Genomic DNA, 26,681 nt, shown 5'->3' with positions numbered 1-26,681 from the left:
CAGATTAACCGATTATTAAATAAATTTCTTTGTATTATACAAAAATAAAATCGATCTTCTATTAAAACGAACAATACAAGTTAAATGTTTTTGTAAGTATAAAAAATATGTACCAAGGAATAAACTAATGAGTCATGGAGCCAAGATCAACTTTATGAATTATACGCGGATCTCAATCATGTATTTTATATAAAACTATGAAAATGTAGAATATAAAAATTAATGGGTAAATATTGAATAACTTTATAATTTAGATGTATTCTATTTGGTTACATATTTTAATATTCGGCATTTTTTATATTTATTTCGTTTGTATTAGTAATATTTTTTTTGACGATGTATTTGATTTGCACTATAAATTAGTACTTGTAGGCCATTTTAGAATATTTGTTTTCATGTTGCTTCACTAGGAAAAAGTAAGTATTATAAATAAATATTTTAAACAATTTGCATTTTGTAAAAAAAGGCACTTAATTTTATTCTTAACCGCCTGCTCTTATTATCTTAAATAATATCAAGTGAATTTTTTAACTACATGATTTAAATACGCTTTGCAAAAAATCTCTATTTATTAAAGATCAATTACAAAAATATACAACATCCAGTTCATTTTTGAGTTGACGAATCATCAACAATTACTTTTTTCAAACATTTTATACAATACGAACACTAATAAGTGCACTTTGGAATCGAACACACTTCTAAATTGACTTATTTTAAACAAACTCATACTTATAAAACGAATTTTAATTTCAATCCTGTGGACTTGGTTCATCAGTATCAGTATTTTTATCCTCGTGCAAATTTTCTTCTGCATCCATAAACACATCCCTACGTAAGCGCTCAATCTTTTCTTCGATTGCTTCTAGTTCTGGATCTAACTCGTTGTCTTGGACGTCTTCCGGATATGCTGCCACCGAACGGCTAAATTGAGTTGTGTTTTCGTCTTCGCTGGTTCCTGATCTAATTACCTTGGGCAGCGCCAAATACTCTGTCGAATCCTCATCACTTTCTCGACTTCTCGCCAGGATTAGTCTCTGCTCTTTCGGTAGACTTAAATGCTCCATGGAGTCCATTTCACTAGGCTCTTGGCCACTCTCAAGTCTCATGGGTTGATTCAAAGTTTGTTCTGTTGGTTCTGCATTGGAATCAAGTAGAGTCACACTATCTCGTGGCGTCGAGGCTAACGGTACAGCTTCAAGTTTTGAAACATCGAAATCATCTTCACCAAACAAAGTGTGTTTGCTTGGAAATTCAACAGGTATAGATGTATCGACGCTTGAATTCAGTTCAGCAGGCTTGTCCTGCAATGCCTGTTCGCCTTCACTAGAGGCCAAAGCTGCCAATACGGGTTGTGTCGTAGAACCATTATTGGAACTCTGTTCTTTGTTTCCTTCGTGGTTGTTATTTCGCTGTTGTTGCATCGTAGTTTCATTCATGACATAAAACAAATCTTCAATGCTTTTCGCGTATTGCTGAATCTCTGAGAGAATTTTGAGTAAATGTGGCCTCGAGTTGTCCGAGATTGTGATAATACTCTCGAGAGTCTGCGTAGATACCGTGCAGTTAGAGTTGCAAGTTTCTATTAAAGAATACTTTATGTGTTGTTTTGTTTTTAACATGTTTTTGCTCAACTCTATTTTTTTCTCTTCCGGACTGGGCGTTACTTTGTCCTGCTTGACGATATTTAGAGCAATCTCCTTACACGTGCTTTGGTTATCTGTGCACTTTTCATTCTTATGAACTGATTTCCTTTTTCCTTCTAAAAGTTTACTCATTAAATTAAGTGTCTCAGCAATCCAGCTAGGGGACATATTGCGTGCGCATTGCTTCTGTTTTTTCCTCCCTCCACAGCGTCCGCAATGTCCAGAAGCTTCCGAAGAACCAATAGAGTTCGATGTCGTGGGTTTGCTGTTTAAGTCTTTACTAAAGAGATTATTTTGTATGTCTACCTTTTTGCAATTAATATCTTTATTAATCTTAGCTTTAGCGATCAGATCCCCTATCTTTGTTTGCCCCGTGCAAAAGCAAACTCTGTTCACGCTTTGATAATTAGCGACTCCTCCGATCTGAGCGTCACGCAACAAGTTTTCTTTACAAGTAAAGTGATTGCTCGGCATGAGTTGTTGTCGCTTCTCTTGGTAGCAGTTATTCTTATAATTCGTTGCACAGCAACCATCTCGAGTTCCATCGGAGGAAGAAGACAGTTCGGTTATGTGAACCTTAAATCTATTAGAATCGATGGTTTCACTGCCGTTGTTGCTGCAAACACAAATCTTGCAGCTTAATGTTCCCTCGTCAACTTCATTGGATGAATGCGAGGCGCGCGTTCGTTGGTTTCGCGGGACAAGGGCTTTACTGTATCTGGATACATCAACGGAGATTCATTATGGATTGTTTAAATGATAACATTCAAGTCAACATTATAGCTTTCGGGTGATGAGTTAAGTGATCTGCAAGCAGAATAGTAAAACAATTTTATCAATAAATTTGACGCAAGATTTTTCAGTGGCAAAGTGAAATTGCTAAAGAAATAGGTTTAATCGAATTAAATCTAACAATAAGATTAAGGAAATAAATTTCATTTCTCCTGGCTTAAAAGCAAGTCGCTTGCACAAATCATCTGCCGAAATCGCGCGTGTTTGAAGGTACTCAAACCTTTTTGATGGATTAGGTGTAACGGAAGGTTGAATCGATGAGCATGGACATCCGTTAACGCGAGTCGCTCGGGTTTGGCAGGTGATCTCTTTTCTAGTTTGGCATTCACTGTCAAAATATGCTAAGACACGGTTACCTCAGAGAAATTGAAATGGTAGCGCGAATTTTTGAAGTTTCAATTCTGTGTTCTCTACCATTACTAAAAATTTGCAAATCAATTTACCTGTGACTATCTTCTTGCATTCTTGCTCTCTCGAATCTTTCATTAGTAACTTGCCTTCGAAGTTCGGTGATCTGCTTGTTATACTCTGCTGCTTGTGTCTGATATTTTCGAACCTCTGCCGTTTCTGCGCTCCTAAATTACACAATCAAATATTTGAACAATGCGATCTAAATTAGAATATCGTCGTTGGCAACTCACAATTTACTTTGCAATTCGGAAACCTTCTTTTTCAGTTTGGATACTTCATTCTGCAGTTCGCGACAATTTGACTGGCAATCCATTGTCTCTTTTCGTGCCTCCTCCAATAGTTTTTCTAGTCGATCGATCTGCACGTGGTCTTTATTCATCTGATCTTGGAAGATCTCCTGTTCCGATCTATACCTTGAAAGCTGTACTTCATACTGCAAGAAATTATCTCACATGAAAAATTGAAGCGATATTTTCAAACAAAAAGAAATCATAGATCTATTAGACGGTAAGGTAGGGATCCTTTTTCATGCTTGGTAACCCTACAGCTAACGACCTCTACTTTAAGACTCTTTCAGTTGAAACAGGTTTCGTTACGCTTATCTGCATACACGCACGTACGTACGGATACATCCGACCTCTCCCCACCTTGATCCTCAAAAATTCGCTCTCACATAACCATCTCCCTTGATGTTGCACAACGATTTTTGCAAGGACGCGAAAAACGATAAAAAAGCGCGTAACTACTGCATTACGCAAGTGGTGCAATGTGACAAAAAGGGGACACGCATGTTACCTGAGTTTTCAGGTCGGTGTTTTCGTTGAGCCGTTGCGAAATGCACTCCTTCTGCTGCTCCAGCGTCATGCAAAGATTTCGCACGGTGCGCAGATCCTCCTCGGCGCACAGCCTCTGCTCCGTTGCCTGTTGCAATTGTATCTCTAAGCTGGCCACGTTCTGCGTCAGCTCGGTGATCTGTCGGGAAATTTTCTTGTGAAATTGCTCGTGGAAAGTACAGATTATCTCGTTAACATGACTAATGTCCCACGAGGCGCAAGATCCGCCTTATACCGAACTGCGTCGCCATATTCAAAATTTAAAGTTAAATAAAACCTATCTCGAGATAAGCTCCGACTATCGGGTCCGGAAATTAGAAAATTCAAATGAACAAACGCTCAAGCAACGGTAAACGCACAGCGACCTTAATCTCAAAACCCAAATATAAGTAAGACCCGAATCCTTCCATCAATACAAGAAGGGCCAAGAGTGCACACCCAAATTCCGAACTCGAACAATACACGCGCACGCGATAAGCGCCGTCGAACAGACCTGAGCCTCGTATCCCCGAACAAGACAGTCCTTGTCGGATAGCTGACGCTGGAGATCAAGAATCTGATCGCGAGCCGACTGCAACGCACCCCGCGCCTCCGCCGCCTCCGATTCCAGACTGTGGTTGTTATTCTCGAGGACCGTCGCCTCCAGGCTGAGACTCCTGAAGTGATTGAGCATCTCCGTGCGCTCGTTCTCCTGTAACAATAACATATGCATGCATGTGGGATTATCAGACTGATGCACGACGTCGAGATGTCATAATGATTAAATTGCTGTGTGTCGCTTATGGATTGGGACTTAATTTTACGAAGATGTATTACTACAGGTAATCTTATGTAGTACTTTAGCAGAGGTTTTTCTGACATCAATTATTAATAGACATTTTTGAAAAAGCACGAAGAATCGATCATCTCACCTTCTCACTAATAAGTTCCTCGGCCCGTCGAACTTCGCTAACATAAGTCTGCAATTGCCTCTTCAAATCCTGCGACTCGGCCTTGGACGCTTCGAGATCCTTAAGAATACTCCTGACCTCGCAGCTGACCGCGGCCAGATCGTCCTGCAATCTTCGGTTCTCCTGTATGGCACTTTCTCTATCCAACGTCGCCGACGACAGCTGACGCTGCAGGTTGTCCATGTCCAGCTGCATAGAGCGCATCTGACGCTCGAGATCCGCTGCCTGGTCGATGCATATTCTGAAATCACATCGGTTTATAATTATCGAATATATTCTCTTTTAAAAAGTGTTATTACAGTTTTCATGTATTATATAAACGAAAAAAGATAAGAGCGCATATACATCGGTGAATCGAGAGTCGATGAAACGTCTCGATAAGCGTAGCGTCGGTAGCACGCACTCGCACGAAATCGAATAATTTATTCATAGCTCATCGCCGCGGCTACGAAAGGAATCGCGCGCTCTTTCTTACGAAATGCCAAATCATTAACGAGTGAGGCGAACGGGGACAAGGCCGGCTCTCGAATTCCGGATTCTCTTTGAATCAGCGCATTTTTATTATCCGCATTGTTGTATAGCGAAGGCTTGTGTTTGCTTTACGGTTACAATCCAATTTAGCTTTTACGATGATCTACGCGTTGATCTTGTGGATCGGAAGGTCATCGTTTTCTCTTGTTTGAAGAGCCGCGTTTATACAATTGCTGAAGGACGAATCCTTAATAATTTTTCGTCATACTTTTCACAACAATGATTTTCAAATCGATCGGAAAATTGAAAAATCGATTATAAGAACATGAAATGCATTCCATTAAGTTCAAGGCGATGGAGAACCGATAGCTCGAAAAACAATCTACGAAACCGTTACACTCCCTCCAACCAATAACAGCAACACCGCGAGCTAATTAAAATAAATCACGCAGAAGCCCACAACAATCGATCTCCATAGCTCCAATGCCCACTGCAGTGAAAGGTGAAGGAAAAAAGGCATCAGCGCGAACAACAATGAGCTGCACCAGTTGCACAAACATAACGCAACGAAGCAAAGAGAGCGTTTCGCACCGGCGCGAAAAATATTAAAATCATCGCGGAAGCGCAGAGTCCTTGCCTCGCGCTGCGAGAAAGGAAATTACGTCGTTGGCCCGCTCTGGCAAAGCTGCGCCGCGCGGTATAATTAAGAAGAACCTCATCCACGGAGCCAGAGCTGCCCAGACATTGTATAATGCGACGCGTTCGCGCTCGTTGTTATGGCAATTTCTAAACCGCGAGCAAACGAGAGCAAAAGTCTGTGGCTTGTTCCGAGGTGTAGGTGGAAAATTCGCGTGGGCGGATAGACCGCTTCGATTATGTAAATATCGCTGTGGTTCGATTAATTACTCCAGCGCATTAAATATACATACTTTCTAAACGCTGCGAAATTTTCAGTAGACAAAATAAAACCAGCAGCGAAACACATATGGAGGAATGTTCGTTTCCTCGAACTTCCAGTTGGAAAGCTGGAAAGCAACTGGATCAGCTCGACCGCATAACTGCACAGCATACACGCATAAACCGCGAGAACAGCGTAATCCAGCGAACAGATCGAGTTATCGCGCGCCTAATACGAGCAGCACCTTCGCGCAAGAGACGGAAGTCGGAGTATCCGCTTCCGGGCGTGAAAAGCCACTGCCATCGCGGAGAGAAAAGCAAAACACACAGAGGAGCGCGCGCTTTTCGTGTTACGTGCAGTCGTCGCGTTTGCGTAACGACGAGATGGACACGATATGTGTGTTACCGGGTCCTGGATCAAAGAATGTCTCTATAACTTTGCTTTATTTTTCCAATCGTTTGAACATTTCTCACTGATGAGAACAAGACTGCGTATTCAACCATCGTCATTGTTTTCCTTCATTGAAGCGCAGGAAGGAAAGCTCTCTCGGAATCATTAATGTATAAGCCCGCGGAGAAATTTGTCTGCCTCTCCGAGTATATAAAGCAATCGTGGTAAAATCTCCATAAAGCCAAGCCCACGAATACACACAGTACACACACACACACACACAACCTCTTCAACTCTGACATCGGCCAATTACGCAACGCCACGCGCGCTCATAAACAATTTCGATCGATTAATCGCCTAGAGACTCGACTCTCTTTGCATGTCGTATATATAATAGCGCGAGAGCAGTATATGCATATCTATACGAAAAGTCGACTTTCACTGCGCCCGAAGCACACAGCATCTCTCGGGCTGCAGCGGCACATGTATACAGACTATAGCAGTCGCGCGCGCGAAAGTGAAAAGTGCGATTATATGCGGATTCGCGACTGCGGATGAGTAGGTATATATAACTTGCGCTTTTGTGTCTGGTTATCGGTTTTTGGAATAAGCTTCGGTGCAGCTTCTTGTATGATGTCGTGTACGTCTGGCGCCACTTTCTGAATTTGACGATTTTGACGGAGTCTCGTCTTTTTTGCGCGCGGGAGGAAAGATAGTCCGATTTTGAGGTAAACAGTAGAGGATCTCGACGAAAAAATACGCCGAAAAAATAGAAGAAAAGGTGTACTTATAGCTCGTTTTTGTGTCCACGGGATCCGCGAATTTCCGGGTTTTCTCGCGACTCCACGTGAATAGGCATGAGTTACGACGTACGTGTGCCTCGCGCGCTGGTGAATAACGACGGGTGATAAAATTTTAGGAGCAGCTCCGCGGCATAATTGCGACGCACTACTGCGGCTTTTCAATTCTGCCGATCGGCTTTTTTAATTACACACACAGCCGCGCGTGCGATGCTGCGTCTATTTTTTGCGACGAGAGAAATTTCCTTTTTGCCTGTATACTCCATCCTGCATAGGTACACACAGGTTTGTTTTCATCGAATTATACATATACCTATAAGATCCGATATCGAACCGCGCCTCGCGCACGAGCAAATTACCCCATCAATTAAGAGCCGGAGTAGCGCGATCGTCGCATTTCCCATAAAGATTTGCATAACCCAAAGCAGAGTCTACACCTTTCACCAGCCCCGCGTACACACATCACGAGAGTGAGCAATAAAGAACGCGCTTCTAACGAGCTTATATGTTTTTCAGGAAAAGAAGACACTTCCCGCAGTTACGCTGTACAGGGCTTTTTTTCCTATATCCATCGGCGTCGTCGCTCGGACTCGTCATCCTCGCGACAGGAGCGCAATTATAGCGACGGACTTCCGCGAGAGCCTCTACGCTAGATATATGTATATGCGTGTACACACGTCGGAGAGGTAAACTTCCGCGCAATCAGATGCGCTCGCTCTCTATATGTCTCGCGTTACGTGCAGTAGGAAGGAAGGAAACGAGCGCGAGTGTGTGTGCCGCGAGAATATTCGCGCGAGGGACTTGTTCTACGCGCGAGCGAGCGAGCTTTCGACTGGCTTTATTTGCATGGGAGACTGTACAATTCTGTTGTTTGTGCACAAGCGATTGTGTGTCAGTTGTGCGGATTAGATAATTTTTCGCGTTGAGAGAAGGCGCAGTGTTATGCGTACGATTTTTAAGCGTATGGATTGTAAAAAAATGCTTATAGGAGAAAGGCTATGTATACGTTGAGAAATAGCGATGCAAAAATATACCATGTGATGGAGAGCTGATGCTGAGGGACTGGCGCCACTTTCTGAATTCGCGATTTTGACGGAGTCTCGTCTGGATGTTTCGAAATGTGGGAAAATCCGATTTGGCAGACATGAAGACACATCGTCGAATATAGAAATCATTGCCGTTGCTTTGACGATAGCTTACTCAAGCGTGATCGTTATGTAAGGAATAGAATATGAAATTTTATGCGCAAATATCTTAACGTCGAGTTGCTCCGAACTGTATCGATATCGCGAACACTTTCGGCATCGTTTTGAACGAAAAATCGCTGCACTTTTCATTACCGAAGTTACGAAACCCTTTCGTCATTTTTTACGACTCGAGCCATTCTGTGTTATACCTACAATGTATAGTTTTTAATTTTCCACGATAACAAAGGCCTATCCGCAATTATTCAAATCAATACGTAAAGTTATAGCCTCGACGTAAAACTAAACTGTACTATTATACATCGACACCAGTTACGTATCCACGATTTAATTAAAAATTCCTATCCTCGAATAAATTACACTTCGCAGACACAGACGTGTTCCGAGAAACTGCAAAAGCCGAGCTTCTTCTCTCCCGTAAATTTGCGCGAGACGGCAACCGCGAAAATATCGTAAACAGCACTTCACGCCTCGAAAAACCGCCTATTCAAACAGACCATTAGAAACACTCGCGGCTCGCGTTTTCACGGCGTGTCTTCTTCCTTTGTACATATCATACAGTCGCTTCTCTCGCATAATTTCCGTCGCGAGAGTTTTAAAAAATTCCTCACGTTCTCGCGGCGTGACCCTGCGGATTTCGAGAGAGAGAGAGAGAGAGAGGAGAAGCGATCCTCGAAAATAAAAGAGACAACCGCGAGCACGACACGGAGAGGAGAGTAAATTTCAAGGGCGATGCTGCAGAGGACGTGGAAAATAACCGCCGATTTGCGAAACTTGCGGTCGAGCTCGCTGCGCTTCGATGGAACGATTTTTGCGGCGGGATTGAAGGATTTGAATTTTAGAAAACGAATCGTGCTTCATTCTAACGGTTGATTTGTACAAGGAATATTTGAATTATTACGTACAGAAGTGGATTACAGAATTATCATACCCGGTTGCAGCAAAGTTTCAAAAGCTAATCGATTAGGATAAGTAGTGCTCGACGAAAATTTAGTTGGATCGGCTTATTAGAAGCTCTCATGTAATACACTGAGATCTCTGTAGCTTGGATTCGTTTTTCGAATACATTTCAGGAAAAAAAAAGACCTTTGGCTTATTGAATGAAATTTAATGACCGTAGAGGCTCATCGGAAATTCAGAGTATTATATAAACCTAATGACACGTGTTGGGTTTTCTTATGAATTTACACTTAAATTAGGCTTTTTCGATAGCATAAAAGTCGTTACTTTTCCACTAATTATAATCGTCTTTCGAAATCTCGCATATACGGACGTAATCGGCAAAGACTTGCTGACATTGTAATGACTGAGTGACGTCCGGTTAGAATCGACCGAAAGTTATATCTCAATGCTGTTTTACGTAATTGAACAAGGTTGAGTAGCTTTTTAGTAGGCACCTGTCTGCTCTATTTCTGAAAAATTTTTTGATTTTTTGCCACTCTCGAAAATTGCAGTTTCTCGAGTAACAAGGAAAATTTTAAAAGTAACCGTTTTTTCAACATTTTTTAACGGCATTGCGGTAAACTCACATCAGCGAAAAATCGCACATAAACATCCGGTTAATCAGAAGAAAAGACACAGCGCGGCATCGTCGATTCCGTTAAGGGAAAAACGTTCACAGTTGGGCGCTTCGAGAGGGTCAAAAGACCGATGAGAGCCTCTAGAGTGAAGATCCTCACGAGAGAGTGCATCGCCCCTTGCGTCTCGAAGCTCCTTGATATTCCACGCGCTTGTATTATAATGCGCGCATAGACACTCTATTATACCGTTACACACACTATATATAGTATACTCTGACCTTTGCCCAACGCCACCCGCACGAGTATATACATTTCTGAAAGCGAAGAACAAATTACCTCCGCGACCGCACCGGCTACTGATTTTATTACCGAGTTATTGGCTCTTGACACTTTGGTCTGGCTCGGAAATGAGATTTCCTCTCGTGTATTATGTATACAGCTCTGATTGTAAAGCGTCAGGCAAGAGTAATTCGATAAAAGCCGCTGTGGAGACACGGTACAAGGAGCCGCGCGGCTAATGAACCTGCCAGTGGCTGCGGTGCAGGCGGCGGCGTCGAGACAATCGAATTACTTATGGAGGAGAGCTGCTATATAAGTGTGTATAGAAAAAGACTCCCGTAGGAGGAAGGAGAGCCGCGGGTGCAACGGTACAGGGATAATTTTTAACTCGTGCGTGGAAATTCGTTGTGTATTATGGGTTCACCGATCGATGCCTGCTTACGTAACGCAATAAGCCTCTTGGGTGCTGTTACATTTTTTTAGGGTGGATATAATACCGGTGCGCGGTGTTATTTAATGACGTTACGCGGCTCGATTGTGCTATCCGCGCACGTGTGTAAAAAAGGTTACGTTGTTAATTATGCGCTGCACACAGTGCGTTAGAATTTTCTGCCGCGTGTCGCAATAGCGACGGTAGGTATACGGGATCGACGATTTTTAGCTGGAAAAAAAGAAGAAAGAACACGAGAACCGTATCGATTTGTACATACCGGCGACTTCGTTAGATGCCGATTTATTGCCTGGCGGACGTCGTTGGATAACCGGTCACGTATACACGTCGCAGCGATTGTTGTAATAATAATGATGCTTTTATACGTTGTTCAAAGATACAGTTACGAGAAATTCGATAAGGGATACACCGAGAGTTTAATACACTCTTTCTCACGTAAATCGTGCGGGAAGGTTAAAAATCCCGAAAATTACGAACAATTATAAGATATTTCATCCGCTATAAGGAGATCTCCCGCTAATTAATTCGAAAATTTTATCGCTCTGATGTAAGTCGCGGATCATCTTTCCTCCGAACATTAAACTTTTATTACCCTCGCATAAAGCTCGATCAGATAAACGAGTATTTCAGTCATTCGTCAACGACCACTATGTACACTGTCCCTACACAGTCTCTGAAGCAAACTGACTCATCTATCAAAGCAAAGCTCCTCTAATTTTTCGCGCAAACAAGAACCTCAAGGCCATGCGAGAAACGGAGAGCGTAAAGCAGCGCGACGCCAGTGAGAGAGAAAAGGCAAATGCAAGCGCGGGAGAGTTGAACGACCCGATGAGATAGTCAATGGGATGTCGAGTCGCGAGATGTCCCAAGGTCACGCGCGATGACGATGACAATGCGACGCCGAATCTGTCTTGTGCAAAAGATGACAGGGAGTAAGTCTTATCGCGCTGGACTCTGTAATTTTACGACAGTGCGGTTATGTTTTCGCGAGGAAAAATTCAGCTTTAAAAATGCGCGAGAGAGAGAGAGAGAGAGAGAGAGGAGGGAAAATTCTTGTTCGCATTATCCGCGGGAGAGTTCATCGTATAATCTCGAGAGAGCAGCGCAATTACAGCTGCGTAAAAAATAATTTACGGCGTTTCTCAACCACTGTGTTTTTCAGTCGAGAGTCGTATACCGTCATAAGGGTACGTACAGTTATGTAACGCGCAAGGACATTATATTCAAGAATTTTTCGGCATTACTGTTAAAGTTCGACCAACGATCGTCTCACGTTACATAGACCTATAGCGCACGAAAGTAAAAAGCTCAGCAGAGAGAACCAAGTCAAGCGCGCACATATCGAGACCTAATATAACAAAGCCGTGAGAGATGCGCGGGTGAATGCCGTTACCGGATGCTCATCTCTCTTACATAACTCCTCGTCGCCTCCTTTTCGTCAGGATCCTCGCGCTTCCATTATACCGCCTACCCGCGCGCTCTTTCGTCGTGAGAGAGATTACGCAATGGGTAAACCCGTTCGGGAAGGACGATGAGTTCGATCATAATCGATCCCCTTGATCGTTACGTAAAAGGAATTTTTTCGGCTGATCTCCTTCGTTGCTATTGTGTGACGTACGTGTTCCTTTTTTTTGCGAGAGTATAGGACTAGGATGACTGTGTTGAGTTATTAATAAACAATACGCGCATTGATTTGTTTTTCTCGCGGGATGATATGCAAATTCGATCGCGAAGTTTCTATACGCTATAATTCATCTGTCTCGTCTACGTCGGTATGAAAATTCGGAAGAATTGACGGATCGTCGAGTGACGCAACGTTCAATTGAGACTTTCTAATCTGTACAGCACTCGTTCGCCGCTTGAACTTTCGAACCGGCCTCGTGTGTCCCGCTATGTGTTGGTAGCTCACTGTGCATCGAAGAGTTCGAGAGATGGATATATGAACTGCAGCTAAACTCTCCGATGAGCCTTTAGTAAAACGTTGATTTAGGAGAGACGGTAAACTGCAGATACACTTTTTCGACCTACATTTCGGCTATTCGATCTTCTTTCGTACGTATATGTGGACTACCTAATAGAGTCATAATACACAGTAGTCTGTATTATCGCTGGGAAGATAAAGCCTATTGTTCGGAACACGTGTAACGATTTAGAACGTGTCCCAAATGAATCGATCCATCATTATAGTAGTTTCTGAATAGACACATGTATAGCTCAACGTCGATCATTGTCACTAATTCACTTGTTATAAAGCGTCTCGATTCAACCAGTCGAATTTCTTTTCCCCAAAGCGATGAATACGCATCATTAATGGATCGCCGAATAGAGGTTTCGTAAACAGCTTTTTCTTACACAGTCATTGTTCTCCGAAATCGACGACCGAAAATTCTGAGGCTTTGTGTTATTATCGCTCTATAAAAACTAAAAGACACCACGCATTCCTATAGCAAATTCCCGGGTTTTCCACCTCGTCACCTCACCTACGCTTGATCCCTAGAATCCAAAGCACCATAAGCCTCGGTTCTGCACACAATTCAATGCGTTCGCGAGCGCAAGCATGCCAAGGACGGTACGTACGTACAAACGCGTTATTAGAATGTGAGTCGGGTAAACCCGCGGTTGCGAGACACGATGCACACGATGAGACGCGTGAGCGTTTTCGGACTACCGAATTTTTTCTCTAATCGTTTCAATGCGGAGGAGTTCCGCGGATGGTTGACGCAACTTTTCCAGGGAATCGAGCACACGCACACTTGGAAGCTTCCGGCTAGTGTATACACCTATTTCGCGTGAGGTTGCGTTTTTTTTTTATCGAGGACTAGACGAGTGAGGATCGGTGGGTGTGTGGAGAGATCAAAGGTTGCGTAAATTGTGCAATGGAGGCTGTGCTTGATTCTGCGTCATATGGAAGTATGGATGTTTGTTGAAACGCGAGAGAAAGGACTCTAGTTTGATGTACTGTACGATTGTATAGTCTTTTCTTGCGATGAAACTCATGAATATGCTAATATCGTCGGAGTAAATAAAGTGCGATAACGAGCGGCAGTTAAAAATACGATTAGAAAATGTCCACCGAATGAAAACGAAATTTATTTCAGAGAGGCGTCTTAATGAGTCCGTTTAACAAGTTTCAAGTTCAACGGTCAGGTTACTTAACGCCGTGGATGTATTTCTAATCCTCCCGCTCAAGGCGCGGAGAAAATATTCCACAGGTGCTTAGCCTAACATTTCTTGTTTTTTTTTTTTTCTAAGACACGACAGATATACAACCCTTTCTTTGTCCAGCGCACTTTCATAATTGATAAGAGAGCCCATCAAAGCGCTGTTCCCGCTGAAGCGTAAATTTTTCCGATATCTCGAAACCCGCGAAAATAATTGACGCGAAAAAGCACTCAACCCCGATAACGCCGTGGGATTGAAAAAAATCCCAGAAGAGAAAGAGTTACCAGGGGGAAAAGAAGCGATTAGGCGCTCGCTGCCGCCGCTGCACCGCTATACACAACGAAAGTGAAGGTTCGACGCGGAGAGTTTTCAGATTCAATTTCAGGCGGCCGAGTATAGCGCTACTCGCGGTTAAGTAACAATGTGTACGCGAGCTCGGCCAGTCTGCGCGCGCGACTCGCCCGGAACGGTCGTCCCGGCGACTCCTCCTGTGGTATACCTTCTCTCTTATCAGTGCTTATGGTAACATGTAGTTTGTTTTTTTTTTTGGACTCTCGATTCTTTCGCATACCGACACTTTCGTTGTAGTGTAGCGATGTTTTGCGACTGTTGTGCTGTGAACTGGTGACCGACTTTTTCGTTTGAATTTGATTTCGAAGATATAGTTTGCGGAAAACTCGAAGATGGTGCTGACAATGTGAGTGGCTTTATACGAAGAAAATTTTAAAACAGGCATTATTGCGCTCATAAAAATTAAAATAATATTATCTCTATACTGTGTTCATACGCGCGGTCGTGTTTCCATATACCGGCGAGGTCGCGCACGAGCTTTCAGATAACGCGGAGAAGGATTTTCCTCTTGTTCCACTTGATAAATATAAACGCGCAATATAATAACTAGCTGAAATTCAAGCGTCGTTCCGTCAAGTATAAGTGCGAATTTATGCTTCCAAATTCGGCGGAGGTTTCGCGCGCCGCACCGGTTTTCACGCCGGCTCGTCGCGCCATTCGAATATCTACATCTACATACGAGCGAGGAATCCTGTTTTTCGTTACGAAAAAATGCTAGGCATCGGTGTTACAATCTGTACAAAGTGACGAAACCATACTAGCCGAAAAAACTAATATAAGCCTCATTATCAACGCTTCACGACGTTAACCACCCACACCTTTTTTTACATAAAATCGCGTAATTTCGCGCGTCTTCGACTCGCAAACGTTCGAGGGGTATTATTTTGAGTTTCTCAAAAGCGCAATTAAGAAATTCATATAACTGTGAAAGTGTGAATTGTGAAATGTCAACGTGCGACACGGTGGGGTTATTAGATAATTTAAAATGCGAAACATAAATAGCGTCTCAATGATAAAATCCAGAAGTATTCATTAACACGTTATGTAAAGTCAAAAATGTATAGTCGATCCAGTATAGGATAAACCCTTTTTTTTTACTATCGATATTGAATTGATTGACTTAATTAGTTTGAAATCGTCGTTGATTCGAATGCAACAACGAAGTTGATACACTGTGGTCAGAGAGCTTTCGCAAAGCGGCATTTTTTCGAAATCAGATCTAACGGCAGAACTTGAATTATATCGTTATACAATTTAATCGAGAATAAGAAGACGTTAGTCAGTCGAGCGAGACATTCGTAAGGAAAAAATTGATCACAGAGAAATCGAAAAACACGTAGAACGATAAAACTACGTTTAGCTTTATCTCAACGCACACATACGAATTAGCATTTAAAGGAACGTTATATTTCCTCGAGCTGTATCTTGACCAATACGATCCGCTTCCGACTGTCAGGTATATAACGTATCACGTTTCCGTGTATCGAGATACCTGTAAAGCCTTTATTTAATTAAGCCGTATCAGCATAGAAAGAGGTTAGCGATACAACGTATCGAACACCTGCTCCACAAAAGCCTCGAAAAAAAGCCATGACCGAAAAATCGCAGGACCACAACAAGAGCATTGCATCATACATCGACATCCTCTCGTGCTCCACATCCGAAAAACGAGATTCTCATTTTGGCTCAGGAATTCGCAGATATATACTCCTCGTCTTATGACATCATCCGCGCACATAACGAGCTATGAAATTCCGCCGGTTTTTCGATCGGTGCGTTCGATGTATCTTTCGAAACTCGCGCCACGCGCTTGCGCAAGTATCATCGCGATCGATGTAACGCACCGATGTCAAACAAGCGCGAGTTTTTTACTTCGCCGAATTCGTTAAGGCTCCAGCTATGGAGATGTCAGCTTCTGTACACGCTGATTTGCTCATTTCGCTAATGACGCCGAGGAATTGCGTCTAATGGAGTTTATCGCCTTTCGAATGGGCTTTTTACTTTTGTCGAAAATTACACGGCTCTCCGTAAAACTGCACAAGCGAAGTTGTAAAATATCCTGAAATGTTATGATAGCTTTTAGCGGTTGATAATGACATGCTGCTGGTATAACAGTCAGGAGTCACGACGGATCCTGCTCCGGTTTTCGTAAAACGCGGGGTTATAATTGAATTTGCTCCAACTCGACAACAAGTGCGAAAGTTGCCTTATAATTTACACGTAACAATAAGCTCTCCGAGACTTGAGAAACGCACGCTTCCATACTCTCACGTCTAGCGCGAGAGACGGCAAATTATTTTGAAAATCGCACGTGTCCGCGCTAACCTCACCGCGTCGATATCCATCACAACCTCGGAATGCATCGGAACATCCATATAGGCAGACAGCGGCGCACAATAATTTACTTTCGAACGCAGAGCCGCATTTGCATTAGTTGTGTATTAGAATATTGCGCGTGTGTACCTCATGTTATGCCTGCAGCGATGACAGCAGTCGTTGCAGATAGCCTTTCTCAAATGCATCGCGCGTAGTTACTACTTTTTTCCAAATACTTTACGAAATTTCACACCGCGATGGAAAATCCTCGCAGCTTTTCTCCGAGCCGCCGTCGAGTTTCTCCATGTTCTCAACTATATTCTACGAGTTCATTATAACCAACGAATTTCAGTTTACCATCGCACGCAGCCCATGTTTATTTAATAACAAATCACTGTCGATCCTCGATTCGAAATCTGGTACACACCGCATCGCTATCGTTCGATCTCGGACGGAAAGAACAGAGTATAATACGAGTCCTTGCGCAAAACGTGGGCCTCCTCATTACCCCCCCCCCCCGCTCCGCATTTGGCAATGGAGTCGCTGCGCGCGCGAAAAACGGCATCGTATTATAGAACAATTATCGCGAGCCGTACTCTCACTTTCTTCTTCTCTTCGGATATGCGGCGCGCTCGTTTGACATGCGGCTCTCCGCGACGAGACGAGAGGCAATTACACATAGCTGCGTAGTAGCTTCGCCCGGGAAAAGGATCGATCGTCTACCGTGTATAATTTCCGCGGCTGGAGGTAATAATAACGAGCGGTTTTTACGGGATGCTACTGCGCGGATACGACCGCTAATTACGGCTATGATTGATAGGCGAGCTTTGAGTGTTTTTTTTTCTCTTCTCGCGGGTCTATCGCTCGTTCGTTGACATTGAACAAAGGATATGAGGTTCTCTTTCTTTCGATACAGAGTATAGATGTGCTTGTTTTCGAGAGACGTAGGAGTGTACCGGAAGAGGATAATGCAATGCGTTGAAGAAACGAAAATTACGAGTGTATATACACCGTCCGCATTACCGATTTCATATTTCTCATTATGCATACAACGGAGCGAGGAATTGAGTCTTTTTCACACGAGCTGCCACATTATAACCTATACACACGATGGTTACTTCATTGCCTATTTTTCTTGCGAACGCGCGGAGAAATGCTCCTGAAAAACTAATAACGCCGCAGATGCTGTGTTATTCCGCCGCAAAAAAAGTTATGTGTTTGCATCCGCGCATGAACGCCAACTATACGCGAATACTTTCTAAAAATGAAAATTTGCATACGAAGACGAAATACAAACAAGCTATACACTTGGGATATAACCAATACGTTCCTTATACACAAATATTTCCGTACATGACTTCGATTAGTCGAGATGCACATATAACGAAACGCTTTTCCACAATTTCGACGTAACCGCGTAGCAAGCCAGGCAAACAGCTGCAATTTAATATGGGACATATTTCACAAGAATTTTTCTCTTTTTTATTTCCCCGGCCTATACGAGAGTTATATCATATCGCGTGCAGGAAGACCGAAAGAACCGGCCTTGCAATCGACACCGCAACGCGCACTTTCGCACACTAAAACGACGTCCACGCGTTAATTCGTCGAAAGCCATCCCAAAAAACAACGACGCGTTCCTGTATATTTTTCGAACGGCGTATTCACGAGTAGCAAATTTATCGCTTAGACATACACGGAAAAGCACGTAAGAACGTCGTCGCGACGACAGACGTAAAGCATAACTCTTATCCGAAACCAGCCTCTATATGCAAATCGTCTATACCTCGCACACCCACACCTACACAGGCGAAAAAAAGATGGAGAAACTCATCATTCCACGCACCACCAACGAAGAAAGTCGCGGAAGAACATCATAATCGCCGGGTCAGCGTCACACGTATACGCGGGCCATTATAACTCTGAAATGTGTGACAGCCGTGAGGAAACGCCTCGGCGCGTTATAAACGGATTTGGCGCGCCGTTTGAGAGAGAAACGAGCTGCATCACATACATAGCCTTCGGAGTCTGATGCTGTATACTTTCACTCTCGCTGACCTTCGCGACGCGGAAAAGGTCCTGCGAGACGCCCTTCTTTTTTTGGACGTAGCTTTGAGTTATATGCGGCAGACGGACGATAGTTCCTTTGTCGGCGCCTTTACGACTCGCGTTATTTTTTGGGGCGGCGATTGTATTTTTTTTTCCCAGAAACTGGTTTTAAGGATGACATTATAATATAGTCGCGAATCGAAATCGCTATTTTGTTCGCGATACAAGAGAATGGAATCATAAGCCAGAGATTAATACGCGGACATTCCGAGAAACAAATGACGGATCGTAATTCCCAGGCGGAATAAAAAGTGCGTTTAGAGAGTAGGCGCGTGTAATGAGAAAATTGCAGAAAGCACGATACGCGCGCGATAGTAGTGTATATACAAGGATGTAGAGGCGTGTGTGTATACTACACCTATCCCCCCAATCAGTATGCTCTTGCCGTAATCGCGCGGACTCTCAGGGACAATGCCATTGCCATAGCGAAACAGTGAAAGTATGGTCATTTTATTTCCATCAGGAGAACCGCCACGCGACTTTTTCTGCTCTCGATTTTTTCCTATTCACTTGTACGGCATTCCACGCTCGAATCCGTATGTTTTTATTTTCGTTTTATGATGCGTGCGCAGTACCTATATGAGATCGACGTTGACCAATTTCGATTCGACGGATGATTGCCTGCAGTGGGCGTGTGTAATAAAACCTATGCGTAATCCGCTCGTTACGTCAAACTTGAGCTCAATTATAGATATATCGCGTTGACACACATCGGTCGTCTTGAATATTCATTTCTAGAAGCGCTTTTATTCTCGATCTAGAATGAATAATTGATTGCCTCTTTTATCTTCCAGAATCATGCAACGGATGCCATCCGAAACGCTATGTCTGGTCGTCTTCTCGATCGTTTCGATAGCGAACGCGGCAATCGTGCCTCCACCCTGGGCTAATCCCACGAGTAATCCTTGCGCTACACAGCCGAGAGGCTGGCAGTTGCTCTACTGGCCGGCCGACGGAAAATGCTACAAGATCTTTCAGGCAAGTAAAAATTCCTCCAGTCCGCAGCGCACATTTCTATGCAAATCGGTTAGAAAAGCATCGCTTTGTTTATGTACATACGCGCGAGCTTTCGTAATCGTCATGCAAAATGACGTCGAGGTGATTTGTCGCTTGGCGATTCGAGTTGACAAGAAAAGAAAAAAGGGAAACGACGAATTACAATTTTAAATACAGTCGGTTGAACATTCGAGGCACAGCCAAAATTTAAGTTATTCGCAAGACCTTAGCTGGCGCCGTTTACGAAACAGCCGAGCGAGAGTTCGCTCGAAAAAATCTTTCTTTTTTTTTGCGCGTTTGCGGACCGATCGATACGAGCAATGGCTGATTCTGTAGATTCGATGCTGTAGATTTAACCAATATTGCGCGTTGTTTTTCATTGATGACATAAACATCTATTGTATGCAAACAGATCGGTGCGCCGTGTCCGGAGACGATGGAGCTGAGTCCGTCAGCGGTGGGTAGCGAGACGACGGCCGAGTGCAGGTGTCCTCCGGGCACAGCTCAGTCGCCGAGAGACGCATTGTGCCATCCAATATTCACGAGAGCTTCCTGTCCGAAAGGCCAGTACTTCGCGCCCGTGCCTGAATCACTGGTCAAGCCACCGTACGTTGAATAAACGCGTTGAGTAAACAGGTCTTCGACTGTGCGCGTATACTAATCTGAATATAATTTTCAGCTCGAAGAAACGCTGGGGTGTCTGCCGCGATCCCGAGCCCTGCCTCTCGAGTAACGAGGTGTTCTGGCCCCGAGACGGCAAGTGCTACTCTCGCCACACACGTGGCCCCTGTCCCAAGGGCGAGCTTCTGATCTTGGATAAGGATGGTCTGGCTGCTTGCGCCTGCTCGAGGGATGGCGAGCTAGGTAAATTCTATTCACCCTACGGTGGCATCGGCTGCTACGAGCACTACACCAAGGGACCCTGTCAGGAACCTGGTGAACTATTTCTGCCCGGAGGCAAGTGCGGCTGCCACGAGGACATGCCTCAGTTTCACAAGCCGACGAACATGTGCTACCAGTTGGGTAAGCGCAGCGCTCAAACATTTTCTTTTCCGTTCTTCATTACGAATACAGAGAGTAACTCCTTGTGGCATTCCAGGCGGCGTAGGTCCCTGCGCACCCGGTCACCAGTTCAACGTCCCATCAGACGGGGCATCTAAGCCAGTCCACGCGACCTGCAGCTGCAAGCCGAACTACGTGCTCTACGAAGACGGAATCTGCTACCGCCTGCACACTCAGGGCCCTTGCCAGTCGGGCGACATGCTCGTCAATTCGACCACCTGCGTGCCAGTTCCCTGCAAACGAGGCAGGCTGTACTTCCCTCGTGAGCGCACCTGCTACAAGATCGGCTCGAGCGGTCCCTGTCCCAGTGGCCAGGTCGTGCTCTACGACTACAGCGCTCGACCCTCGGTCGATGGCATTAGCTACAACGGCGTGTGCGGCTGCACCGGTGCCCTCAAGAGCGCCGGCAAGTGCGAGGAGGCCCAGTTGGCTGAAAAGTGCGAGGAGACGCCGGGTATGGTGCTAATGAACAACACCTGCCACAAGCTGTACACGCAGGGGCCCTGCGCCGAGGGCGAGTGGCTGGTGGCACAGAGGAGCGGCAAGGTTGGCAGCAGCGCTGACGACGAACTCTTCAGAAACAGGACGCCGATGGCCAAGGCCCGATGCGAGTGTAGGCCCGGATACAAACGGACCACTGAGCTGGAGAGTAACAGCATCGTCGTGCCAGGCAAGTGCCAGGCGCCGGCCGTTGGCCTCGCCAAGTTTCTCAACGAGCACGTCAAGTCGGTGACCGTCTGATGATGATGAGCTGTGATTTACCAGTGTATCATGGACACTTGTGACTTGAGTGAGATGACTTTCGAGGATGTTCACTAAGCGTAATTGGTTATGTGTATTATAATGGTTAACAGTGGGAAGCGTTGTACCTGTCAAATTCGCGATTTCCGTTGAAAGACGGAGACGTTCGATTTGATTGTGTGTTTTGGATATCTGGAAGGTTGTGTACATACTTATGTAGTATTAAGTGAGAAGTATCGATTAAGACGAGTACTGGACTTCTTCGTGCGGTTCTAGACGATTCAGAAATGCTCGATCGAACGATGCCTGGTATACGGTGCGTCTTTTTCATAAGAGTAATTTAGGACTGCGTTAATTTATTGCTGCATTCAAGGCAAATTGTAAATACTATTATCTGTACTATTGACTTTTGTTTCTTTAACGAAGACTGCTTTCGACAAGAAAACTCGTGAGTTTTCTTCCAAACGAATGTAAAAATTGACCGACTGTTTAACGATAATAAAAAGATATTAATTTAATTTTCAAATTGACTCACTGCTTCGTGTGGGACAGCTCCCGAATCTGCTGCTCCATGTCGCTCGCTCGCTGTTCCTTGAATACTACTTCCCTCTCCAATGCTGCTATCTTCTCCGTTTTCTCGTCCAAGTCCATCTGATCATAGACAGACAAAAATCGAGTCAAAAATTTAAATCAAAACAACAATGGTCTTAAAAATACACGATAAATCTACAAAACTCTGTATGCTTGAACCTTCGGCATGACAAACAACTAGAGTATTGAGTGAAAAAAAATCGAAGCTATCGGTACGATCACTTGCCAGTAACTGATCTTTCTCGCGGTCCATCTGGGCCATTCGCGATCGATGGGTGCTGATCTCTTGCCGCAACTCCTTGATTTGATTGTCGAGCTGCAATTGTTGCCGCTCCAGATTCTTATTCCTATCCAAGGCACCAGATAGCTCGTTTTCGCACTGCGTCAGCTGACCCTGCACATCACCCAGTGCTTCATCCGTTTGATCTTGCAGTGCTCTGAAAACAATCGATTTTCCATTATACGATATTTCTGGGTAGCACTAGTTAAAACAGACAATTTCTGATGATCAAAAAGTTTACCTAAGCTGGAAATACTGCGTCCTCTGTTCAGTCAATTCCTGCTTAGTCTTGCGCAACTCTTCTTTCAGGTCATCCAATTGATCGTCGAGGCCGTGGATTGCCGCACGTCGCGTCTCCTGTGCAATCAAAAGTTCTCTGCGTTCGCGATCAATTCTGCTGAGACGTGTCTCTGATTCGGCGAGACTCTCCCGCAGTCGACGCTGCTCCGATACGTGAGTCTCCGTTGCCAGCTAGACATGCGTTTTTCGTTCCCAGGAAGCATGCGGAAAGAGGAGTAACCAGACAGACAGAGATACGGGATTGTTTAAAGAGAAACAACACTACAGAGTATTACTGGGGATTTATAAAGGGGCAAATGTATCGTTTAGCTTAGTTATTTGATTCAACTAGAAAAACGATTCATAGATATACCTTAACCAACAGTAAGTACGTCAAATATTCGTTTTTAATTTCTAAACCAAGGCGCAATGCTAAAATTACTTTGTTTAGTACTAATATTACGATAATCTGTTAGATTACCATGCACAGGTATAATACAACAGAGCAAAACCAGAAAGACGCGTTATTTGATGAAAAAAATGTATTATGGATACTCAATTTATCAACAGGGTTACAGAGAAAAAAGTCAGTCTTAAAATCTTCAAGCAATGTCTCTTAATATCACCTTTAATCTTTCTCGGAGGGCATCTCTCTCTTCGATCAGTCTTTCGACGTCAGCTCTAGCTGCATCTCGTTCTTTTTCCAAGCGATCGATCTATAATTTTAATAAGCAACAGTTAATTACAATATGTTTGTTTTAGAGCAATTCCCTATCACAAACGAGTACTCACTTTCTTACTAGTGCTACTTGTAAGTCTTTCACTCATAGGTGACGTCCGACATCTACAAAAATTACAAGGAGAATTAGATCTATTTTGTTGCATTTGACTATCATGTAGCTTGTTCTCCAAATTGAATTTTTCTTGGCATAACTCTTTCTTCTCTCGCAATAGCTTCGATATAGCATGTTCCTTTTCACTCATTTGCGCTCGCAGTTCGCAAATTTGCGACCACATTCCATCCTGTTGAATTGAAAATTATAATTCATTTATGTCTATTGATTGTTCATGCATGTATATCGCTAATAATATATTACATAATCTTTTTCCGTGTCTTTTTTCAGTTGGTCCTTGAACTTCATGTATTCCGATTTATAATGATCTCTTTCGTGCTCTATTTTGTCTATGGTATTCTGAAGCTAAATCAATATGTGAATATTACTTTCTGAATTTTGTAAAAATGCAGATATTCTGTAAAGGACAACTTACAGATTCAATTATAACGTTTTTTTCGCGGAGCAGTTTATCTATATTGCACTGAGACGCTTCATCGCTCGTTTTCTTTTCACAAGCACATTCTTTAAAATTGCTATGGACTGTGAATTCACTTCTTTTTTCCTGGTGACTAGCGTGCTTGTCTGGACTTTTTGATGCTTGTAAAACAGAAAATTTATTGATAAAATCAAAAGATATTTAACGATAAAAGAAGGATCATAACAAATATTTATATTAATTATATCGTCAATTTTTTTATCGATATACCAGGAATAGGTCTCTTTATGAATTTTTTTCTTGTATTGGCTTCTGCCTTTTCTTCCTTTTCTTTAGGTTTAGCGTTAACAGCGCGAATATTTTTCTGCACGACTGCTTTTGGTGGGGATTTCTTTTCTAAACTTTGCGTAACTTGCTCTAATTCAGTAATTCTACTTTTTTGCACATCATTCTCTTTTTGAAGCCGATCTACTTCACGGTTTAAATTCGTCTCTACAACGTTTATTCGGAACAAAAAGTTTAACTAACAGGACTGTATCAAATTAAGTTTTAGACTTACCCATTATTGTCAAATTGTTAATTCTATCAGTCATTTGTTTCTTTTCTTCTAGAGTACTTTCTAATATTCTTTGCACGTTTGACTTCTCTAGACGACAAGCTTCTAAATCGGCTCTCAATTCTTGTGCTTCTCGGCGTTGAACTGTCAGTTCGCTTTCAAGTACGTGAACTTGAGTCATAACGTCTTCTAATTTTTCCTATATAAGTACCAGAATATTAAATTACGTATATGCAAAAATTTATTTTAATTTTGAAGAAAAATTTAAAATAATTTTAACCTGAAGCCTGCAAACTCTCCTGTTATTTTCTTTAACGGTAGAATTGCAATCAGCTTCAACCGCTAGGGCGATCCGATCGACGTCTTTTAACTCCTTTTCCAATTCCTCGTTACGTTCTGCCAATTTCATGGCTTGAGCCATGGCATCGTGCTGTTTATTAAGCGCTTCTTTCAGTTGCTGCTCCAGATTGAGTTTGGTCTGCTGCAAACTTAATAGATCGTCATTTTCCATATGCCGGGGATAGCCATTCGTCTTCTCTGATACTAGACAGCAGTGATCTTTGTTGATTGAGGTGCAGGGTCGACCTCCCTCTAGCATCTTTCTCAAGCGCGACATTTCTTTATCTTTAGTATTTAGCTGAAATATTGAAATAAAGTCAAATAAATATAATAAGTATTCAAATTCGTACTGAATATCAACGCATGAAACTGTGTATGTACTTTGTTCTTGTAGTGCAAACATGTCTAAAATCGTACCTGTGACTTTAAAGATTCAATATACTCATTGCTCAGAAAGAGATCTTCTTTTAATTGTGTTACCTCATTATTTAAGGAACTTATTCTGTGGTCTGCAGTACTCACAAAATCTATTACATAAGGTTCAACAGTTCTTGTACTGAAACTCGTAGTTGAAGTGCTTATCCTAGGAAGAGATTCTGCTTCCAATGTAGGTCTTCTTAAAGGGTAACAAGCCCGTTTTTTAGTTGCTAGTAATAAAATGAAAGCAATGTTATGATAAATCATTCTTTTGGAAAAGTGAAATATTTCAAATACATCTTTACCTAAATTTACGTTGTTTACAATTGGCCTGCAGCATTTTCCTTGAAGCTCCAATATTTTCTTTGATTTATTAGCTGACTCGGTCTCTAATTGCTTTATCCTTTGTAAATTTTTAGAAAAAGATAACTGCAGGTCACTCAATTCGCTTTCCAGTTTTCTAATTTTCTTCTTATAGTCATTGATTTGCTTTTGATGCGTCTCTTTTAGTTCGATCAATTCCAAATGAACCTTGTTACATTCTTGAACCAGCTTTGCATTGTCACACTTATATGGATCTACGGCCAATTGCAGCTGACTACATGCCTGTTGGTTATAAAATGAAACATAATTATACCATAAGCATGAAATTGTCTATTTTGGAAAGAGTTACCAAACAAAATTATGAAGTTTAAAACAAAGGACTAGTGCAATAATAGTAGTAGAGTATGATAGGAATCTTAAGTTCTCTGTTAAGTTCGATTAATAAATAAATAAAAAACAAAAATAAACAAACCTCAAGATTATCTTTAGCTATGGACTGAAAGTGTTTTAAACTTTCTTTGGTTTGAGCAAGATCAACTAACAATAGTTCAATTAAAGGCAAAGAATCCAAAGAAAGCGCTTGCTTATATCCTAATGCATCCAAGTTCTTTCTCACAGTACGGTATCGTCCTGCGATACTATAATTGTCGCTATCTTTATTCATTTTAAATTGTATATATTAATTTCATGCAGATTAAAAAACTAATCATTCAAAACCCATCTAGATATCTATCTATTAACACTTTTTCACAGAGATCATGAAATAACATAAGCTTTGCATCATAAACAAGTAATATGAACTCAAAATGAGAGGTAAAATATTTTCAAAATTTTATTTTACACCACATAAAAGCTATCTTTTTATTCTTCTCATGGTTTACAATATGAATCTTTGATGGCACTTGTCACACAAAAAATCTTAACCTATGCAAGTGTAACATGCATTACTTGTGTGCTTTACTGAGCTATAAAAAGAACCATTTGTTATAAATGATTAACTAAAACATTCAGTAAGTGCTTGTAAGAGAATGTGCTGCAATTAACACAATTAAAAGTAGGTACAAAGTCAAAAAGACGCGACGCCGCCCATTACTCATCAGATGTGTTTGTTGTGATAAAACGTCAAGCGGGCCGCCATATTTGAACTTTCATTCAAATTTGCTGCCAAACTAAAAGCAGGAACAGTGCTACCAATCCACGTAACCGTTTTTATGGAAATCTAAAATATTGGAGGGAAGAA

At 42.6% G+C, this 26,681-nt stretch overlaps 2 protein-coding genes across 11 annotated transcripts; one reads left to right on the top strand and one right to left on the bottom strand.

Annotated features, from left to right (window-relative positions):
- Positions 1-539: 539 nt before the first annotated feature.
- Positions 540-26,576, bottom strand: LOC100122033 (centrosomal protein of 135 kDa). 9 transcript variants are annotated; one of them, XM_008218971.3, is made up of 21 exons: positions 25,914-26,576; positions 25,423-25,723; positions 25,118-25,347; positions 24,642-24,998; positions 24,365-24,560; positions 24,076-24,297; positions 23,803-23,966; positions 23,631-23,732; positions 23,468-23,556; positions 23,326-23,377; positions 23,160-23,249; positions 22,496-22,725; positions 22,201-22,411; positions 21,919-22,034; positions 4,594-4,873; positions 4,176-4,373; positions 3,645-3,821; positions 3,080-3,282; positions 2,882-3,013; positions 2,659-2,766; positions 540-2,364 (listed from the first exon to the last, which is right to left on the bottom strand). In XM_008218971.3, exons 1-21 carry the CDS (start codon positions 26,103-26,105, stop codon positions 753-755), a joined length of 5,262 nt encoding a protein of 1,753 aa, XP_008217193.1. In that variant the 5' UTR covers positions 26,106-26,576; the 3' UTR covers positions 540-752. The 9 variants fall into 9 exon arrangements, with proteins under 9 accessions (XP_008217193.1, XP_008217170.1, XP_008217180.1 ...); XM_008218948.3 differs by having other exon boundaries at positions 23,326-23,556; XM_008218958.3 differs by having other exon boundaries at positions 2,659-2,751; positions 23,326-23,556.
- Positions 8,233-21,901, top strand: LOC103317997 (multiple epidermal growth factor-like domains protein 10). Of its 2 annotated transcripts, none has more exons than XM_031923562.1 (5): positions 8,233-8,408; positions 19,379-19,562; positions 19,993-20,186; positions 20,260-20,603; positions 20,680-21,901. In XM_031923562.1, the coding sequence occupies exons 2-5, from the start codon at positions 19,383-19,385 to the stop codon at positions 21,381-21,383; spliced, it is 1,422 nt and encodes a 473-aa protein (XP_031779422.1). In that variant the 5' UTR covers positions 8,233-8,408; positions 19,379-19,382; the 3' UTR covers positions 21,384-21,901. The 2 variants fall into 2 exon arrangements, with proteins under 2 accessions (XP_031779422.1, XP_008217155.1); XM_008218933.4 differs by lacking the exon at positions 8,233-8,408 and adding an exon at positions 14,242-14,505.
- Positions 26,577-26,681: the final 105 nt, after the last annotated feature.

The sequence above is a fragment of the Nasonia vitripennis genome, chromosome 1 (assembly GCF_009193385.2).
Source record: "Nasonia vitripennis strain AsymCx chromosome 1, Nvit_psr_1.1, whole genome shotgun sequence".
Lineage (NCBI taxonomy): Eukaryota > Metazoa > Arthropoda > Insecta > Hymenoptera > Pteromalidae > Nasonia > Nasonia vitripennis.
The sequence above is the reverse complement of the archived record's forward strand: the minus strand, read 5'-3'. Positions and strand labels throughout refer to the sequence as shown.

Coding starts and splice junctions, on each gene's coding strand:
- LOC103317997 (XM_008218933.4), top strand. Junction 20,187..20,259: donor GAATCACTGGTCAAGCCACC/GTACGTTGAATA, acceptor TATAATTTTCAG/CTCGAAGAAACGCTGGGGTG. Junction 20,604..20,679: donor GAACATGTGCTACCAGTTGG/GTAAGCGCAGCG, acceptor GTGGCATTCCAG/GCGGCGTAGGTCCCTGCGCA.
- LOC100122033 (XM_008218948.3), bottom strand. CDS start 26,105: ATGAATAAAGATAGCGACAATTATAGTATCGCAGGACGATACCGTACT. Junction 3,014..3,079: donor TCCGAATTGCAAAGTAAATT/GTGAGTTGCCAA, acceptor TGTGTAATTTAG/GAGCGCAGAAACGGCAGAGG. Junction 2,767..2,881: donor ATGCAAGAAGATAGTCACAG/GTAAATTGATTT, acceptor ATATTTTGACAG/TGAATGCCAAACTAGAAAAG.